A 21,547-nucleotide genomic window follows, 5' to 3' on the forward strand; every position below is an offset into this window, starting at 1 on the left:
GTGTTTTCACTAGTGGAAAAGTCTACGACTATACGTCATAGCCTCAGAATTAAAGGACATTCTTTTAGGAAGGAGATGAGGAGAAATTTCTTTAGTCAGAGTGTGGTGAATCTGTGGAATTCATTGCCACAGAAGGCTGTGGAGGCCGTCAATGGATATTTTTAAGGCATAGATAGATTCTTGATTAGTACAGGTGTCAGAGGTTATGGGGAGAGGGCAGGAGAATGGGTTAGGAGGGAGAGATAGATCTGCCATGATGAATGGTGGAGTAGACTTGATGGGCCGAATGGCCTAATTCTACTCCTGTCCCTTATGGTATTCAATCTCCCAAAGTGCAACACCTCACATTTGCTCAGATTAAATTAATCTGCCATTTATTTGGCCATTTCTGCAGCTGATCTATGTGTCGCTGTATCTTCTAACATCCTTCCTCATTGTCTGTAACTCCTCCAATTTTGGTGTTGTCAGCAAACTTACTCACCGACCCATCTACATTTATAACTAAATCATTTATATTAACTCAAGAATCAGCAGGTGAATCAACGGGTCAGCAGTACTAATGCCAATGGCTGGGTAATGTTTGACCGCTTTCAACTGAGAACCGTGGGGACTGTATTGTTAGACCACGGTGATAACATGTATTGATGTTCTCTACTAATTCTGTGGAATTCTCTGCCTCAAGGCGGTCGGTAGAGGCCAGTGGAGGCCAGTTCTCTGGATGCTTTCAAGAGAGTTAGATGGAGCTTTTAAAGACAGCGGAGTAATGGATGTGGGAAGGCAGGAATGGGGCACTGATTGTGGATGATCGGCCATGATCACATTAAATGGCGGTGCTGGCTCGAAGGGCCAAATGACCTACTCCTACACCTATTGTCTATTGACGGCAGCGTTAACAACAGAGCCGGATGGGCAATGAGAGAGCGAATGGCTAATGAGGGGGGGGGGGGGGGGGAGAATGGGAAGGAAAGGCTGGATAACAAAGAGCCCGAATGGCTACCTGTTGGGCTGAACAATGTTGAGATAACAGTTTTTCTTTGTCCCTAAGGGAAGAAAATGAGCTTTCTTCTGCCTTTGGCGATGTCGCCCAACTTACTCTTCGATTCTGCAGCAGCAAGTCGCTGCACCGCCGGGCACCCTCCTTCCACGCATGCGCAGAGCCGGACATCCTCCTCTTGGGCATGCGCGAAACCGACGGTCCTGCTTACTGCGCCCGCACGCAGCCGGTCGCCACCTTCCTGCGCCTGCGCGGAGCCGGCGGTCCTCCTGATGCGCTTGCGCTGAGACAGCGGGTCTGTCTGTACCGCTGCCATTTTGCTCGAGCGGCCGATTCCCGCCCGCCCGCCGCCGCCGCCAGCAGGAGGTGAGGACCAAAGATTATAGAGGAGCTGGTGAGGACGACGGTCGACGCCCCAGGCCGGGCCCACGGGAGCGTCGGGATCTCGCCCATCCTGAGGCGGCGTCACCCTCCTGCACCCACCCTGGGCCCAGTGAAGGGGCCACCAGTGCGCCGCCATCACACTGCCCACCATGTCGTAGCCCCAACAGTCACCGTGCTGCATCACGTAGCATTGCTCTCAAGTAAGGGCGTCGAATAAATGTTGCCGGACCGATGAAACCCCCACGGTTGTATTTGAAGGCGTGAGACTACAGTGATGCTTCAGACACACGAGGCAGCCTAAGATAGAGCAAATGCTGCTAAAGATCACAAAGTGCTGGAATAACTCAGCGGGTCAGCCAGCCTCTCTGGAAATCAGCAAAAGGCGACATTTCGATCTGGACCATTCTTCAAATTGATTATAAGTGTAAAGTGCTGGAAACAAAAAGTGGATAGGGGCTGGTTGAAGGAGAGGCGGTGGGACATTGCCGGCAAGTGATAGGTGGATACAGATGAGGAGAGTTTAATTGGCAACTGGATGGGCAAAAGCTGGAGACGAAAAGGAAATGAAAGGGTGTAAGATAAAGAGAGAAGAGGAATGAATACAATAATCCTAGTTCCTCAAGACAGAACAAAGTAAGAGTTCCCCATGTCTTAACCTTTCATTCCACCAGCCTCAGCATCCAACACATCATGCTCCAATATTTCTCTCCCCTGCAATGTGATCCCACCACTAATCACATTCCTGTTCCCGCCTCTTTTTGCAGACTACTCCCTCTGCAGCTCCTTAGTTTACTCATCCCTTCCCATCCAAACCCCTGCTGTATCTGTTCCTATACCTCCTTTCTCACATGCACCCAGGAACCCTGATAGTTCTGTGGCCTGAGACCAAGTGTAGACTAGGTATGTAGGGAGGAACTGTAGACTGTTTCGCTACACACCTGGCTCGATCTGTCAAGGCCTGCTTCTCCCGGTTGCTAACATTTTAAATCCCCTTACCTTTCCCATATTGACCTTGTGTGTAGGAAGGAACTGCAGATGCTGGTTTAAACCGAAGATAGACCCAAAAAGCTGGACTAACTCAGCGGGACAGGCAACATCTCTGGGGAGAAGGAATGGGTGACTTGAAGAAGGCTCTCCGAAACGTTACCCATTCCTTCTCCAAAATGCTCCCTGTCCCGCTGAGTTAATCCAGCTTTTTGTGTCTACCCATACTGACCATTATGTCCTGGTTCTCCTCCATAGGTCAGGGTGTATCTCCTGAATTATTTGATGCTACTCTCACATCTTTATTACTTTCCAATTCCAGAAAGTGAACCAATGATAGTTAACTGAGTCCTGGTAGTCAAAATGTTCTTGAGAAATTTCTGCTGGAAGGAACCTATGAATTATAATTAGCCAAATCACAATTTATTTAAAATATTTGGAGAAAATTCCGAATGTTTTAAATTACTAGTTTGACACTTTTATGTGTGGAAGTTCTGAAATGTATTGGAAAATTCAAAAAATCCTGTAAATCTGATGTTACACTGTGTAGCAGTGATGAAACTGAGTGGTATTTTGAATCTGTCATTGATGTACTGTTAAAGTTGTACAGGTGCACAACCTTTTATCCGAAAGCCTTGGGACCAGACACTTGTCGGATTTCGGACATTTTCGGATTTCAGAATGGAAGATTTTTAGCGTAGATTAGGTAGGTAGCGCGGGCGGCTTGAAAAGTCTGGAGCAGCTGCCTCCTCCCCGGAGACCGGGAGAATCATTGCATAAATGTTAGTCAGTTAGTTTGGAGGGATTTTATGTGGTGGTGGTGGTGGTGTAGGGGTGAAGGGGGAAACTTTAATTCTTAGTCCCCTACCTACCTGGTCGGCGACTCCCAACCTCGCGGAGCTGGGGGCTCCGTCCGGCCGCGGGCGGCGCCGGTTGTAGCTCCGACCCCGGCAACTCTACCCCTGGCTGCAAGGCGCTCCAAATCCAGCGCGGCCCGCGGCCGGACGTCCCAGCTCCGAGAATGTCGGGAGTCGGCGGCGTCGCAGCGCTGGGATACCAGCGGGGAGCGAGCAATGCCTTACCGGGTCGCCGTGCGGCAAGCTCCGGAGCGCTGTGGCCGCCTTCTTCCAACATTCGCGGAGCGTCGCTGGATTTGGAGCCGCGGAGCTGGGGGCTCCGTCCGGCCGCGGGCGGCGCCGGTTGGAGCTCCGACCCCGGCAACTCTACCCCTGGCTGCGCGGCTCCAAATCCAGCGACGCTCCGCGATGTTGTGTGTCGGCGGCCACAGCGCTCCGGAGCTTGCCGCACGGCGACCCGGTAAGGCATTGCCCGCACCCCGCTGGTATCCCAGCGCTGCGACGCCGCCGACTCCCGACATTCGCGGAGCTGGGGCGTCCGGCCGCGGGCCGCGCTGGATTTGGAGCGCCTCGCAGCCTGGGGTAGAGTTGCCGGGGTCGGAGCTACAACCGGCGCCGCCCGCGGCCCCACCAGCCACAGCGCTGCGGAGCTTACTGCACAGCGACCCGGTAAGGCATTGACCGCTCCCCGCCTCTCCGACCAGGTAGGGGACTAAGAATTAAAGTTTACCCCTTCACCCCCCTTCACCACATAAAAGCCCTCCAAACTAACTGACTAACATTTAAGCAATGATTTACAGATGTTTAAGCGTCTCCCGGTCTCCAGGGAGGAGGCAGCCGCTACAGTAGTACAGACCTGGGTTGACCGTGGGTCGTTTTGGGTCAAGTTTGGCGCCAAACGCGAGCTTTGGTGCGCAGACGACATCTGGAAAAAATGGCCGGTTTTCGGAGCTTTTCGGTTTCTGGAACACCGGATAAAAGGTTGTGCACCTGTACTGTGTACTGTACTATGAAAATCTGATAAAGGAGGAAAGTATGGTGTAAGAAAATGCCTTGCAATAGAGCGATTGTTTCTAGTTTCTATTTTCTCTTTCTTTCTTTTCTAGGGTCTAGTTTCTCACTTTACTTCCTTCTCTAACTTCTTTCCTAAGGGGCTTTCTTTTCCCAACACTCTTGCACTTCACGACTCTCTTGCACTTTCTTTACTTTCCTTACTTCTACCTTTTTCTTAAAGCTCAAAAAAAAATGAAGCGGTACAAAAAATGTATTAAGATATATGTGTTGTGTGGGATTGTAATTTACCGTACTTCTAATAAAAATAAAATTAAAAAAAAATATTTAAAAAAAAAGAAAGAAAGAAAATGCCTTGCATATATAAAATACCTTTCACAGCCACGGAAGCACTAAGGTAGTTTGAAGCCAAAGTATTCTGGAAGTGCAGTTTTTAATGTTCCATTAGTTTGAGACATATATTAAATTGTTTTGACTAATTCATGTTTCTTTTCAGGCAACCATATCAGATGAAGTCTCAGAATTGGAAATATTTTGGAGACATTTACTTATTGCAGTTCACTAAAAGAAAAAAGTGATGCAGTTGACAGAATACAAAGCAAACACAAAGTGGAAAAATCTGAAGTTTAGAAACCATGATGGAAAGTGAAATTTTATTCCATGAAACAACTTTATTTTTGACAAAATCAGAGGAGGACATTGTGGAATATTCTGTAGAGCGGGGAAGTTCTGACAAAATGCACGTCATCACATTACAGGTGGTGAATATGGATGATCACGTCCAACCTTGCCTGAATGAGGTTAATTTAATGACAGTGCATCAAGAAGGGATTGAAATCATTCCAACTGGTGTGAACCAAGCATTGGAAAGTGAGGGAGAGATAATGCATACTCTTCCGCTCCCTGAGGGAGTACAAGTGTTTAAGGTATGGAGTTGAAAACATTGCAAAATATGTTTTTACTATACTGATAGCTTTTCTAAAAAGGTTTAACATTTCAAATGATTATTCAGCATTGTTTTATACCATAACTTTTATCATAGAAACATGCAGCATAGAAATAGACCCTTGCAGCCCATCTTGCCTATACCAACCGTGATGCCTAATCCGATGTGTCTACATTAGGCCAATATCCCGTCACACCTTTCCTGTTTAAGTACCTATCCAAATGTCTTTTAAAAGTTGTAATTGTATTTGCCTCGAATACCTCTTCTGGCATCTCATTCACTATCTTTTGTGTGAAAAACTTAAACCTGTCCCTCTAGTTCTAAAGATTAGACATTCTTTCCATCCATGCCTGTCCCGCTGCAAGTTACTCCAGCATTTTGAGTCCATCTTCCGTATAAACCAGCATCTGCAGTTACTTCCTACACCTCTAGTTAAATTTGCCTTTCTGGGCAAACGATTCTAACTATCGATTTATGCCCCTTACATTCCATCGAGAATAAACCCAGCTTATCCAGTCACTCCATGTAACTCCATTTCAGGCAACATCCTGGTGAAACTCTTTAGCCCTTGGATCCACAGATTTACTGAGAGCTGAAATTGGTTGCAGGACAGTGACATAACAATTAAACTAAAGAGCTTCATCTATAGTGATAAAAAAACAAAGACATGAAAAGCTAAAGTGCAAAGATGCTCAAATAAGGAATCATTGTTGTTATCAAAAAGTCCATGAATGGACATAACTATTCACAAAAACGTTAGGCCCAATGCACACTACAAACTTTGATATTAAAGTTAATGTCAGATTCTCTGACTAGTTGTGTGTGATACACTGTACCTTACCCAAACATAGTTAATGTAATCTGGTCACTATTCGTTGTTTGATTTATATTTTTACCCAGCCTTAAACTCACTTGTTGTTAATTTCTTCATTGTTAGGTTGGTCCAAATGGAGAAATGCAGAACGTTGAGCATACAGATCTGGGTACTGCTACTACTGAAGCAGATTACATGGGCACACTGGTGTATCAGGATCATAATCCTGCTAACAAGGAAAAAAGTACATTGCCACTTAACATGCAAGTTGGAAATACTACAGATGTGTCCATTTGTGAACATCGAGAGACACTTTTGGAAGGGTCACGACCAGATGTAATTGTAGAAAATATTGGTCTTGTCAATAGCAACAGACCTATCAAAATTAAAACTAAAGGTTAGTGTTCTTTTCCACTTGAAAATAATTTGTTTGTCCCTTTCTTGCTATCATTCCATCTTGGCTAAGTGTTAAGCGACTAGCTTCCAGGTATCTTGTTATGCTGATTATTTTCTAGGAAGTAGGTATTGATGTAGGAGTAAATACATTCTGTTTCAGTGCAGGCAATTTATTTTACTTATGGTGCATTGTAATGACCTTTAAATAACTGCTCCACTACAATCTGAATTAAAAGCAAAGCAAGTGTCCAGAGAAATGCATCATATCCCAAAGGCAATTTCTGGACGTGGTCAGAGTCCTTCCTCTGTTCAAGTATGACAATTGCCATGTCTCCATATTTTTTCTTTATTTTAGCCCTATAGCTGCTGACAACATAACTGGTTGGAAATTCCATTATATAATGCAATATTTGTTGATCCTACAGTATTGAATTTCTTTGAGTAGTCTTTAAAATACAATTGCTCTATACAAAGTGTTCAAGAAGGAACTGCAGATGCTGGAAGATCGAAGGTACACAGAAATGCTGGAGAAACTCAGCGGGTGCAGCAGCTATGGAGCGAAGGAAATACAAATATCTGCAGTGCAATCGTCAACAATGGGTGGGAAACAAAAATCTTTCCAATCAAATCTGGATTTAACATAACATGGTTGTCCTCTCTTTTGTCTTGTTTGTATGCCACTAGGGGTGTTGCATGATGGCAGCATCGGCCTACAGTCTGTTTGTTTTTCCATCTTTTTTTATTTTTAGTCTGTTTAAAAAGTATGTTTTTTAGTATTTTTATGTGGGGGAGGTGGGTAGGGTAAGGGGGAAACCGTTTCCCAGTCACTTCCTGGCGAGGATGTGACTATTCTTCGAGTTGCATCTTCGCCTACCAACTGGATTGGCGTGACCAGAGCTTCAGCAGTGGCGCAGCACTGGATTCATCACGGAGCGGGCGATTCCTTACCTGGGATCGCCCTTTGAAGCTCCGGAGTGTTGGGCCTGCTGCTTCAACATCGTGGAGCTGTGGTTTGCGGAGCTTCCAGTCTTGGGAGCTGACTTCAACATCGCGGAGTCCTGGGATTCCTTTGCCGAGGGCCGCCAATGTGAATCTCCGCCCAGCTCGGCCTGTGGACTTCGGTAGCCGCAGTCCCCAGTAAGAAGTGGCCGATTCGGAAGTCCTAGCTGCTAAGAATGTTCTTCCGTTCCGACGTCGTAGTTCCATCATCCCGGCGAGAGGGCCTGTGCCTCGGGGCCGCTGTAGCGGCGACTGCGGGGGGCTCGGGAGGCCCCCAATCACGAGTGAACAACAGAGGAGGATGACTGAACTTTGGTGTCTTCCCTCACAGTGGGGAAGTTTATGTTAAAGTCTATGGTGTGCTGTGTTTTTTTTTTATTCGTATGGCTGTATGGCAACCCCAAATTTCACTGTACCAATTGGTGCATGTGACAATAAATGTCTCTAGAATCTCTCTTGAATCTCTTGTGCTACATAGACTCTTTCCTGGAGTCCATTAAAAGGAAACGGGCATAAGAAGGATGATGATCTCAAGCAGTAGAGACACTTAGGTCAAGGTCTCCCTTTAAATGGTCAATGTCATTATCTATTGGGATTTCCACAGCGATTTAAAATTCACCAGCAACCAGTTTGAAGTCTTGGACCAAAGTAAGTTGCACCAAAATTTAAGCGATGTTTTTTGGCAGTTGGTGCAAGTAATCCCCCCACTGTCGGGTCCAATTATCTAAGGCGGGGGTCTCCAAACTATGGCACGCGGGCCACATCCAGCCCGCCACTGGATTTTATCCAGCCTGCAGCTAGCTCAACGCAGAACGGAGCGTGTGTCAGTTAGCCGTCGAGTCAATTCGAGTCGGGGAGCATGGATGCCCAGAGCTGCTCTTAGTGTTGTTACTGGGTAAGTCCCTCGAATTGTCAGAGCCGAGACATCACAGGTCCGTCGTGAAGAAGGGTGCAATGGTGGTGGGGGGGTGTTGTTCGGCGCTGGCGGCTAGAATGGGTTTCGGCAGCGGGGGCAGTGTTCGGCGGCGGTCAGAATGGGTCAGCGGCGCATGTGCGATCGTTGCTCTCTGCCCTCGCACTGTGTGCACTCTTCCCTCTCTGTCCTCTCTCTCCCCTCTCTCTCTGCCCCGTCTCTCTCTCTGCCCACTCTCCTTCTCTGCTTCCTGCTCTCTCCCGTCTCTGCCCCCTCTCTCTCTCTCTCGCCCCCCTCTCTCTCTCTCTCTCTCTCTCTCCTCTCTCTCTCTCTCTCCCTCTCTCTCTCTCTCTCTCTCTCTCTCTCTCTCTCTCTCTCTCTCTCTCTCTCTCTCTCTCTCTCTCTCTTCTCTCTCTCTCTCTCTCTCTCTCTCTCTCTCTCTCTCTGCCTCTCTCTCTCTCTCTCTGCTCTCTCTCTCTCTCTCTCTCTCTCTCTCTCTCTCTCTCTCTCTCTCTCTCTCTCTCTCTCTCTCTCTCTCTCTCTCTCTCTGCCTCTCTCTCTCTCTCTGCCTCTCTCTCTCTCTCTCTCTCTCTCTCTCTCTCTCTCTCTCTCTCTCTCTCTCTCTCTCCCTCTCTCTCTCTCTGCCTCTCTCTCTCTCTGCCTCTCTCTCTCTCTCTGCCTCTCTCTCTCTCTCTCTCTCTCTCTCTCTCTCTCTCTCTCTCTCTCTCTCTGCCTCTCTCTCTCTCTCTCTCTCTCTCTCTCTCTCTCTCCCCCTCTCTCTCTCCCCCCTCTCTCTCTCCCCCCCCCCTGTCGCTCCCCCTCTCTCTATCTCTCTTGAGTTCATTAAATGTATTAAAAAATATATAAAACTGCCTCTATCTCTGCCTCTCAGCCTCTCTCTGCCTCTCTCTGCTTCTCAGCCTCTCTCTGTCTCTCTGCCTCTCTCTCTGCCACTCTCTCTCTCTCTGCCCCTCACTCTCTCACTCTGCCCCTCTCTCTCTCACTCTCCCCCTCTCTCCCCCCTCCCCCCTCTCCCCCCCCCCCCCCCCCCCCCCCCCCCCCCCCCTTCTGTCTGAGTTCATTACATTTATAAAACTGACATTTCTTTATTTTTCCTACGGCCCGCAAAAATGTGCCAAATATATATTGTGGCCCTCATGCTGAAAGGTTTGGAGGCCCCTGATCTAAGGTGCTAGGGACACAATTTAAAGAACTCGGGGCTTGGATGAACTTTGAGATCCGCACTCTTTTAAAGTCCAGACACAGGGCATTCATGTCCGATGATACAGTGGCCTACATGAAGTCCAGATACGACCTTGGTAAGGCCATCAAAAAGGCCAAAAGGGACTTCTGCTCCAAACTGGAGGATGAGACAGATGTTCGGCAGCTGTGGCGGGGCCTGAATGCAATCACCTCCTACAAGGCGAAACCAGGAGGCAGCTCGAATGTCGGTGAAACATCACTCCCTGACGAGCTCAATGCGTTTTACGCACGCTTTGACAGGGAGAATACTGATGTGCCTTCCCGATCCCCCATTCGCTGTGATGGCATTTCAGTCTCAGTCACAGAGGCCGACGTCAGGAAATCCTTCAGAGGGGTGAACCCCCGAAAAGCTCCTGGACCTGATGGTATACCCGGTCGTGTTCTTAAAAACCTGTGCGGACCAACTGGCGGGAGTTTTTACGGACATTTTTAACCTCTCACTTCTGAGGTCTGAGGTCCCCACCTGCTTTAAAAGGGTATCAATTATACCAGTGCCCAAGAAGAGTAAGGTGACGTGCCTCAATGACTATTGGCCAGTGGCACTAACGCCGATAGTCATTGAGAGGCTGATCATGGAGCAAATCAACTCCTGCCTCGACAAAAACCTGGACCCACTGCAGTTCGCTTACCGCCACAACAGATCAACGGTGGATGCGATCTCGCTGGCCCTCCATTCCGCACTGGACCACTTGGACAACGAAAACTCATATGCCAGGCTGTTATTCATCGATTACAGCTCGGCATTCAACACAATCATCCCCTCCAAACTGGTTACCAAACTCGCAGAACTGGGTCTCTGCGCATCCCTCTGCAACTGGATCCTCGACTTCCTCATCCACAGACCACAGTCTGTTCGTATTGGTGGAAATGTGTCGGCCTCGATAACAATCAGCACGGGAGCACCTCAAGGCTGCGTGCTCAGCCCCCTGCTGTACTCACTCTATACCCATGACTGCGTAGCCAACCACAGTGCGAACTCCATCAAGTTCGCTGACGACACCACTGTTGTGGGACGTATCACTGATGGGGATGAGTCAGAATATAGAAGGGATATCGAGCAACTGTCCATATGGTGCCAGCGTAATAACCTGGCCCTCAACACCAGCAAAACCAAGGAACTGATTATGGACTTTGGAAGGAGTAGGAGGGGGACCCACAGCCCCATTTATATCAATGGGCCGATGGTTGATAGGGTCAAGAGCTTCAAATTCCTGGGCGTGCACATCTCTGAAGATCTTTCCTGGTCCGAGAACACTAACGCAATTATCAAAAAAGCTCATTAGCGCCTCTACTTCCTGAGAAGATTACGGAGAGTCGGTTTGTCAAGGAAGACTCTCTCTAACTTCTACAGGTGCACAGTAGAGAGCATGCTGACCGGTTGCATCGTGGCTTGGTTCGGCAATTTGAGCATCCTGGAGAGGAAAAGACTACAAAAAGTAGTAAACAGTCCATCATCGGCTCTGACCTTCCTTACATCGAGGGGATTTATCGCAGTCGCTGCCTCAAAAAGGCTGGCAGTATCATCAAAGACCCACACCATCCTGGCCACACACTCATCTCCCTGCTACCTTCAGGTAGAAGGTACAGGAGCCTGAAGACTGCAACAACCAGGTTCAGGAATAGCTACTTCCCCACAGCCATCGGGCTATTAAACCTGGCTCGGACAAAACTCTGATTATTAATAACCACTTTCTGCTATTTGCACTTTATCAGTTTATTTATTCATGTGTATATATATTTATATCATGGTATATGGACACATTTATCTGTTTTGTAGTAAATGCCTACTATTTTTCTGTGTGCTTAAGCAAAGCAAGAATTTCATTGTCCTATACAGGGACACATGACAATAAATCACTTGAACGAACTTGAACTTGCACCAAGAATTGGTTGGAGCATATGAATAGCATAAAGAAAAAATGTGATAACTGGTAACAGCGCTCACTATCGATCGTGGTAGAGCTCCTGTTCATTAGCGGCGAGATGTTTCAGTGTTGCTGTATGGGATGCAGGTGTAGCCTATAATCAGCAATTGTGTTGTAACGGTAGCCGTCACCTGAGAACTTTCCTGCTTCATCTGGAGTGCAAAATTGGAATGTTTGCAGCTTCTCAATCTTTAAATCTCCAGTAAAAATGGGGCAAACTACCCACACGATCCTCATTCTGAGGGATTCTGCAGGCAAAACTGCATCATACTGGGCACGGATGCAAATCAAGTTTATTTGTCACATACACATACAAGATGTGCAGTGAAATGAAAGTGACAATGTCTGCAGATTGTGCAAAAACAACAGAACAGAATCGAACACAACCAGTATTTACATTTTAGGAAAAAAAAGACATAACACAACAGTAAATTAGTCCCTGGTGAGATTAGAGTTTACAGTCCTAATGGCCTGTGGGAAGAAAATCCGTCTCATCCGCTCTGTTTTCGCAGCGTGACAGTGGAGGCGCTTGCCTGACCGTAGCAGGTGGAACTATCCGTTGCTGGGGTAGTAGGGGTCCTTCATCATGTTGCTTGCTCTGGATCTGCACCTCCTGGTGTATAGGTCCTGCAGGGGGGGTGAGTGTAGTTCCCAAAGTGCATTCGGCCGAACACACTACTCTCTGCAGAGCCTTCCTGTCTTGGGCAGAGCTGTACCCAAACCGGATTGAGATGTTACCGGACAAGATGCTTTCTACAGCCCCAGAGTAGAAGCACTGAAGGATCCTCAGAGAGACTCTGAATTTCCTCAGCTGCCTGAGGTGGTAAAGGCACTGCCTTGCTTTACTCACCAGTGCGGCAGTATGTGTTGTCCATGTCAGATCCTCTTTGATGTGGACTCCCAGGTATTTAAAGCTGCTCACCCTATCCACAGTAGTCCCATTTATCTCCAGTGGCGTGTATGTCCTCGGATGTTGAGCCCTTCTAAAGTCCACAATCAGCTCCTTATTTTTTGTGACATTCAAGAGGAGTCTGTTGTCCTGACACCAGAGTGCCCGATCAGCCAACTCCTACAGGTAGACCTTTTCATCGTTATCGGAGATCAGGCCCACCACCACAGTGTCATAAGCAAACTTGATGATGGAGTTGGAGCAGAACCTGGCCACACAGTCATGTGTGTACAGGGAGTACAGTGGGGGCTCAGGACGCAACCCTGGGGGCATCCTGTGTTCAGGGTGAGGGGGTTGGAGGTATGTCTCCCCATCTTGACCACCTGGGGCGTGGCGGTGAGAAAGTCCAGGACCCAGGCACACGGGAATGTTCAGCCCCAGTTCCAGCAGCTTCTCAGCAGGTCTGGTGGGGACTATGGTATTGAAAGCTGAACTGAAATCAATGAACAGCACCCTCACATAGCTCCCCTTCTGGCTGTCAAGGTGAGAGAGAGTGGTGTGCAGAACCTTTGAGACCGCATCATCCGTGGATTTGTTTGGACGGTATGCGAACTGCAGCGGGTCCATGGTGTGAGGGAGGAAGGCACAGATGTGGTTCTTGATCAGCCACTCGAAGCATTTCTTGGCTACTGAGGTGAGGGCCATTGGTCGGTAGTCATTCAAGCAAGCTGGAGAGGCATTCTTAGGCACTTGTACAATGGTGGATGTTGTTAGCTGGCGAGCTAGGGGTGATGTTGCCCGTCTCGAATCGTGCGTAAAAAGAGTTCAGGTCATCAGCTAGGGAGGTGCCGGCACTCCCGGTTGAGGGGGGGATGCTGTGGTAGTTAGTTATAGTCCGTAGCCCCTGCCAAAGGTGTCTGGTGTCCCGCTGCTCCATCTGCGACTCCATCCTGTCCCTGTACCTCCTTTTTGTGTCCTTCACTGCCCTTCGCAGTCCGCGAACTCACTGATGTCTCTGGAACTTGACTCGACATCGCTCAGTGCATCCTGCAGCATGGCCTCTGTATGGTCAGACCATCGCTTCACGTCCCTCGTCACTGCCGCTTCCCATACTATCTGTTGTTTATACTCCGGCAGCAGGAAAATGGCAGCGTGGTCAGATTTTCCAAAAGGAGGCAGAGAAACGGCCCTGTAGCCTTTCCTGAATGGCGTGTAGCAGTGGTCCAAAGTTCTTTCCCCCCTGGAGACACACGTGATGTGTTGGCAGGTTAGGCATGACCTTTTTGTGATTTACCTTATTAGAACCTCAAAAGGAGTGAATCTTTATAACTCTTGGTAAGATCTCATATTATGTGGAAATTCAGAATGAATCCGGTTAGGAAGAAATTTCACAGCATAGATCCATTATAAAATTGTCATATTTTCATATTCACCAATGTTGATTGTAGCTTTTAGATCATTGGCCGAGGTGCTTTTTCATTTCATTTTGTGACCCAAATCACGTATCTACCTGTATTTATAACATATTGTATAAAAATATTATAGAAATCATACCTGAAACTCGTCAAGACCAAAACCTGCACGTATTTTTCAAATATGAGAAAAACCTCCAATTTTCCGAGCAGTAATTGTCCAATCAATGCGCGTTTTGCATTGAGGCGGACGCCAATTGACCAATCACGCGCTTTGTTACATGGTCGTTATGCAGCGAGCACCCTGGGATCATGACTGCCTCCTAATTACATCAAAACAATAGCAAGGTCTCGAAGGAATAAAGGTAATGTAACGATACTGATAATTTTGTTTTACAACTGATTTATCGTTGTAAAGTTATGATGTGAACTGTTAAATAAAAAAGATAAATAAAAATGTAGAGCTAGGGTTAGGGTCAGTCAGTCGGTCGGGCTGTCGGCCCGCCGGTGAGTGCTGCGAGGGGTCAGTTGGGCTGTTGGTAGGCCAGTAGATGCTGCGAGGGGCCGGTCGGGCTGTCGGTATGCCAGTGGTTGCTGCAAGGGGTCTGTCGGTATGCCGATGGATGCTGCAAGGGGTCGGTTGGGCTGTCGGCCAAGGGGTCTTTGGGGCTGTTGGCCAGCTGGTGGTGCAGCGAGCGAGCGAGCAGGCGGACTGACGGAGCCAGCGCTATGGGGATGCTGAAGGTGGCCTGGGCAGCGTGCAGGGCAGTGCTGCTCCCCACCTCATCACCACGATGATCCAGAAGGGCACACGTACGGAGCCCGCAGCCGGTCCCAAAGCGGCTCTAACTCCAGCAGTGGCAGCTCTGGAAGGGGGACGACCTAAGGTTAGGGTTAGGCATTTTCCTCGCAGTGGAAAATGCCTTCGCCTTCCCCCAGCCTGGCACTGCCCCCGTTCCACTATGGCCGTGACCCCCACTATTCCCACTGGCAGTCAGTGGTATTCAGTAAACGGGGGAACGCACAGGATCTGCCCTCACCCATTAATTAGGCCGGTTCAGGAGCCGATGAAACCCGGGACCTCTGCGGCAGTCTCACTCAACATATACACTCACAATTATATTCATCATATTATTTTAATATAATATAATTATATAGAATTATATATAACTCCAGTCATATTCACGTCATATATATATTTATGGTATAATAACTCAGCACGGAATTAGGCTCGCATAGAGTAATATGAGCATTGAGCACTAGATGGCACTTACTTTTTCGATCTAATTTTCTAATTAGCTTAATTAAAGTGCAACTTTTGACACTGACGAGATATGAATTCCTTCTCAATTATATTTTATCTTATCTATGTCAAATTTCAAGTTGATACCAGACATGGTTCACAAAAGTTAAATTCTAGACACATTTTTGATGCTCAGCCCACAGCCTATTTGCACTTATGATTTTTAATGTGTGTACTTGAATTTGTCAGCAAGGTTTAAGTATATGCCAGACCTTCAGTCACTCCTGGATTATTTGTAATGTGGCACAATAACAGTCCTAATCTATCTCCACTAATCCTTATTTTCCAGCATAAACTAATGATAGAAAAATTATGCTGTGCATGTAAATCAGAATCAATATTATGCAGCTTTTGATTAGAACTGATAAATGTATGCTTTCTATAAGTCAGACCCTACTCGTAACACTTTCCTGGAGCCAATGGTGACACGATACAAGATGAAAGGTACCATTTGTTCAAGCACATTAGAAATAATCTCATTCAACCATCCACATGAAATAAACTTGCTCTTCAGCTTTTGTGCTCTTCTTCAGATACCCTTCATTATAGCAGACCATAGGGGAGGGGGATGGTGTCCGTTATTGCCGATTGTTCGCGATCACCAAGTAAGGGATTCGCTCCAATCAGTCACTTCTTGAAACCATTTGTTTTCAAATACAAAGTTCTTTATAACGGCCAAAAATGTATTTTTGTTACTGCAAGCTAAAAATACCAAAGGCTGTTTGTTACATTGTTTAATAGAGTATCATTGCACACGTGTGGATCGAAGCAAATGCTTGTCAATTTCGATGACCTCCCGCGGTGTAACTATCAGCCTTTCTTAAAGAGACAGTGGTGTCTAATTACTGTGGGGACACTCTGTCCGTTATAACTGAAATTGGTTATAAAGGGATCCGTAATAACGAGGGTTATTTGATTACTTCATCCACTTGAAGCTATTTTTTTTTAAAGTGTTTAAAATTAACCAATAATTGTGGGTCTGACATTACCCATTATTAAAGTGAATTAGGCAGGCTAATCATAGTTTTGCATCCTCATTCTCGATTGCCCTAATTTTGGACTAAGATTTTCTACAAACCTTTCTGGCAAGCTGAAGAATTGTATTTTGTAATTGGCCAATGACGATTAAGAAATCATTACTATGTAGTGCATTATTAACTGAGAATCAGTTCCCTCAGCTCAGTTTGTTTATTATTAGTAAGATTATTTGACATTCATGAACAGTAACTAACATGTTTAGTTCTTTAATTGCTTTTTATTCTACAGGCGTTAAGAAGACTTTTCCGTGTAATCTATGTTCACGCACCTTCCCTCAACGATCTAGTGTAGACCGTCATATGAGAAGCCATACAAATGAACGGCCACATAAATGTCATCTATGTGATAAAGCTTTCCGAACCATCACCCTCCTCCAAAACCATATCAATACTCATACAGGTAAATGTGCTGGTTACCTTCTGTGTTCATGTACATTACAATGCGGTGTTCTTGATTCCTGGCCTGTTGGAGACCAACATTTGAATGAGACATCAATTAAATCCTGTCTGCCCTCTCCTGATAGGTTGTGGTAATGCATGGTGTTTATGAGCTATTTAATAAGCATGTTTGGTATCTCGATAAACGCAAGGAATCATAGGATTTGTCAAAGGTCATTCGGGATTTTTTTTAAGTCCTGTATAAACTGTAAGTGCATTTTCGTTCTGAGTTTTCGTCTTCTTTGAATCATATTGGTTATAGCTGATCCAAATTACAACGATATGTCACTGGATGATTTTCTGCGATGGAAAGTCGAAGCTTTGAAGCATTTTTTAGCGGACAGAGAGTTGAAAAAGGGGGTTGAAAATGACAGGACGAGAAATCTCACTGCTCTTGCTTATGCTGCATTGTACATGAAGAAGCCCGTGCTACCGACTGCCGGTGAAGAAAAACGTTGTCATGCTGATCAATACAAGGAACTCTTGAAATGTGGAGAAAAAATTCTTCCCGATCCTATGAGCGAACTGAACGATGGGTGGCTTGGTGAATCACAAGGACTAAACTGCTGGCCTCCCACACCCATCGTCGAGCTGTCAAATCATCTTGCCAGTTATGATGAGGCTAACCAACCGGCTACTTCACTGAAGTCTCTCCTGCTTAGTGACCTATCAGAAAATTGGAATGTCAAATACTGATTCAAATTATCCAATGTAATGGGATTGAGAAGAGACATGATTAGTCAGGAGACTCGTGGCTGTGTTTTGTACTACACAACTTTACTTACACATGTACATGCAGAACTCATTCAGAAGTCAACAAATGTGCATACAGCCCGTGGCCGTTGACTAGTATAGTAAGAGGTGAAAACCTCACAAATACTTTTCATATTATCTATTGATAGTTTTAGAAATCATACATTTCATTTCATCCTCTTTTTTTCCCCCCCCCAAACAAAAACAATAAAAAAATGGTTGTTATTCATTGTCACGATCTCGCTTACTCACCGAAGCATAAAGCAATATAACCACCAAAATCATCGTAGTTTTGTACAAATGAACCATAAATACACACAGTTAATAGTTTTGAAAGCAGTATTTTCTTACCTCGAAGACGCAAAACTTAAAAATACGTTTGAAACGCAGGTCCGTATACACACAGTAGCTCAGCTGCCGAGAATGTTTATCCCAATTGACCTGGGCATGCACAGGTGTAATACTGAATTTGCCTATTCCAAATGTTTCTTACTTGACTGGCCTGTGAATTTAAGAGTTGGGCCCACTTTGGTTTTACTGACCATTTTTCCTTTGAAAGGTTTCTATGGGAATTATGAGAAAGTGAATTTACTCTTCTATTTCAGACTGCTACATATAATTTGCTTGTGTAGGAAGGAACTGCAGATGCTGGTTTAAACCGAAGATAGACACAAAATGCTGAAGTAACTCATCAGGACAGGCAGCATCTCTGGAGAGAAGGAATGGGTGACGTTTTGGGCTGAGACCCTTCTTCAGACATAATTTGCTTGTGACTCAGAGAGTAGTTGCTTAATCATAACATTATAGTGTTAAGTCGTGTCTGATGATTTCAATGTAACGTTTAGGTTAAGATTTCAGTGCAGTGTTGTATGATTGCTTCCCTGTTAGATGAAACATAAACTGAATTTCAAAGTACATATGGATAATTTCCCTTGGATTTGGCTATTATTTTTCCCTTCAGTCACATTGGTGTTTATGGATCTTGTCAAATCAAGAGAATTTAATTGTCATATGTACCAGCGACAGGACAGTGGCATTCTTACCAACAGCAACTTTACAGACTCATTAACGCAATAATATAAAAATAAATATACAATAATCAATAATACAATAATTTAATAGTTAGGGCATCACAGTGGTGCAGCGGTAGAGTTGCTGCCTTACATTGCCAGCACCCATTTCTCACTTTCCTCTTCTCCCCGTCCCCTTCCACCTATATTCCTTATTCTGGCTATGCATTTCACACCACTTCTAACCTTAGATTCATAGAGTGATACAGTATGGGAACAAGGCTTTCGGCCCAACTTACCCACATCGGCCAGCACGCGCCAGCTATACCAGTCCCACCTGCCAGCATTTGGTCTATATCCCTCCAAACTTGTCCTATCCATGTACCTGTCCAACTGTTTCTTAAATGTCCCTGCCTCAGCTACCTCTTCTGTAGTTTGTAGAGCTCAGATTCCTGTTAAATCTTTTCTCCTTCAACTTAAACCTATGTCCTTTATTCCTCAATTCACTTACTCTGGGCAAGAGACTCTGTGCCTATACCCGATCTATTCCTCTCATAATCTTATACACCTGTATAAGTTCACCCTTCATTCTCCTGTTCTCCAAGGAATAGTGTCCCAGCCTACTCAACCATTGCCTATAACTCAGATCCTCTAGTCCTGGCAACATCCTCGTAAATCTTCTCTGTATCCTTTCCAGCTTGACAACATCTTTCCTATAACACGGTGCCCAGAACTGAACACAATACTCTAATTATGGCCTCACCAACGTCTTATACAACTTCAACATGACCTCCCAACTTCTATACTCAATACTCTGACTGATGAAGGCCGATGTGCCAAAAGCCTTTTTGACCACCTGTGACTCCACCTTCAGGGAGCTATGCACCTGCACGCCAAGATCCCTCTACTCTACAACACTACCCAGAGCCCCACCATTCACTGTGTCAGTCCTGCCCATGTTAGATTTCACAAAATGCAACACCTCACCTTTTTAGATTAGATTAGATTCCTTTATTGTCATTCAGACCTTTAGGTCTGAACGAAGTTTCGTTGCCTGCAGTCATACATATAATAATAAATACCAAAACATACAATAAACACAAATTAACATGCACCACAGTGAGTTCACCAGGCACCTCCTCACTGTGATGAAGGCAAAAGTCTTAGTCTCTGTCTCTTCCCTCCTTGTTCTCCCTCTGCGCTGAGGCGATCCAGGCTTCCGTTGTTGTGACCCTGCCGGATGATGGTAAGTAAGTCCCGCGGCTCAACCGAGCTCCGCGAACGGGCCGGTTCAAGCTCCGTGGCGCGGGGTGGTCGAAGCTGCAGTCCAGCGGGTGCAGCTGTAGTTGCGGGAGCTCCGGAAAATCAGGTCACCAACCTGTGACCTTCGAGCTCCCGACGATGTCGTCCATTGGGCCCGCGGCCGAGCCCCGAATTCAGGTCGCCGCCGCCTCAGCCCCGAAGCCGGGCCACCACCGCCGGAACGCCTGCCACAGCCCAAATTCGGCCAGCCTCACGTTGGTAAGTCCTGGCTGGCTCTGCCTCTGGAGCCTCGAGGTTGGTCGCAGTTGGAGGCTGCCAGCTCCACCATTAGGCCTCAGTGCAGACAGAGGCAGAGAAGGGGGATACGACAAGAGTCGCATTCCCCCGAAGGAAGAGACAAAAAAACATGTTTCCCCCCCCCCCCCCCACACACATATACACAACCTAATAAACTAAAATTTAACTAAAACAGGACAAAAGAAAACAACAAAAAAAGTAAAAACAGCCGGACTGCAGGCGAGCCGCAGCTGTCAACAGCGCCGCTACTTCCGGAAGAATCTTTCTGCATTAAATTCCATCAACCCATTTGGCCAATTAATCAAGATCCTACTGCAATCTTTCACAACCATCTTCACTATCTGCAAAACCACCCACTTTTGTATTATCTGCAAACTTGCTAATCTCACCATGTATGTTCTCATCCAAATCATTGATATATCTACAGCTCTGCCCTCATTGACCTTTTTGGTCACGTCTTCAAAAAACCGAATCAGATTTGTGAGACACGACCTCCCACGTACATAACCATGCTGACTACCCCTAATCAGCCCTTCTCTCCTTATCTCACACTCTTTGTCTTTTCATCTCTGCCCTTGTCCAACCATCTGCCAATCAATCCCCTCCCCCCTCACCTTTATCCATCTATCACTAGACAGACTTTGTCCCGTCCCTACTTCTCTTCCTACTTTCTTCCCCCCCAACTACAATTGGTCTGAAGAAGGGTCTTCACCCAAAATGTTGCCAATCCATGCTCTACAGAGATGTGCCTGATCCATTGAGTTACTCCAGCACTTTTTGTCTTTTTTTTGTGGTAAACCAGCATCTGCAGTTCCTTGTGTCTACCTATTCCATAGTCTCACTAACTCAGACTGAGCTTCTTCCCCAGCTCATTCTAATGTGGGTACACAAAAAAGCTGGAGAAACTCAGCGGGTGCAGCAGCATCTGTGGAGCGAAGGAAATCGGCAACGTTTTGGGCCGAAACCCTTCTTCAGACTCGAAACGTTGAATATTTCCTTCGCTCCATAGATGTTGCTGCACCCGCTGAGTTTCTCCAGCTTTTTTGTGTACCTTCGATTTTCCAGCATCTGCAGTTCCTTCTTAAACTCATTCTAATGTGGATTGGATCTTCCACTTGTCCTATTTCAGTTTGGGCAACTTCCAATGAGTCCCAGCTTCCCTGTTTTGAGAGCAGATTGGCCTCAGAGCAGTGCTTTACCTAAAACATACTACAATGGCTGATTGCGAAACACATTCTGTAAATTATCTATTAACGTGAAATATGAACATTTTGAGAAAAAAGGTACCTGGTCTATTTTTGATTTTGCAATTAGTATGCACTATAGTTTAAAACGAATGCTATGAAAAAGTTAATTTAATCCACATTTCTACTAGAAGCAAATCATTAATCTTACGGCAATCTTTCTTTTAGGCACTCGACCACACAAGTGTCCAGACTGTGCTATGGCGTTTGTTACAAGCGGGGAAGTAGTGCGACATAGACGTTACAAGCACACTCATGAGAAGCCCTTCAAATGCTCAATCTGTGATTATGCCAGCGTGGAGGTGAGTGCTGTACAATAGCTAAATGGGTTTCAGATTCTGGCAGTTTTTCCAAATGTATGTTTTCTGACGGTTTCTTAATTCCCAGGGACATAAGACAGAAAAGAGAAAAGAAA

General features: G+C 46.1%; 1 protein-coding gene across 2 annotated transcripts in view; it reads left to right on the plus strand.

Annotated features, from left to right (window-relative positions):
* Positions 1-1,466: 1,466 nt before the first annotated feature.
* The window catches only part of LOC129707214 (transcriptional repressor CTCF-like), a 36,890-nt gene continuing 16,809 nt past the window's right edge, over positions 1,467-21,547 (plus strand). The window contains exons 1-5 of one of the 2 annotated variants that reach the window (XM_055652046.1): positions 1,467-1,578; positions 4,727-5,156; positions 6,114-6,387; positions 16,357-16,527; positions 21,301-21,434. In XM_055652046.1, coding sequence (XP_055508021.1) covers positions 4,866-5,156; positions 6,114-6,387; positions 16,357-16,527; positions 21,301-21,434 — 870 coding nt within the window. In that variant the 5' untranslated portion in view covers positions 1,467-1,578; positions 4,727-4,865. Of the gene's footprint in view, positions 1,579-4,575; positions 5,157-6,113; positions 6,388-16,356; positions 16,528-21,300; positions 21,435-21,547 lie in introns of those variants that run through there. The other variant, XM_055652047.1, reaches the window with a different exon arrangement.

Source organism: Leucoraja erinacea, chromosome 21 (genome assembly GCF_028641065.1).
Source record: "Leucoraja erinacea ecotype New England chromosome 21, Leri_hhj_1, whole genome shotgun sequence".
NCBI classification, from domain to species: domain Eukaryota; kingdom Metazoa; phylum Chordata; class Chondrichthyes; order Rajiformes; family Rajidae; genus Leucoraja; species Leucoraja erinaceus.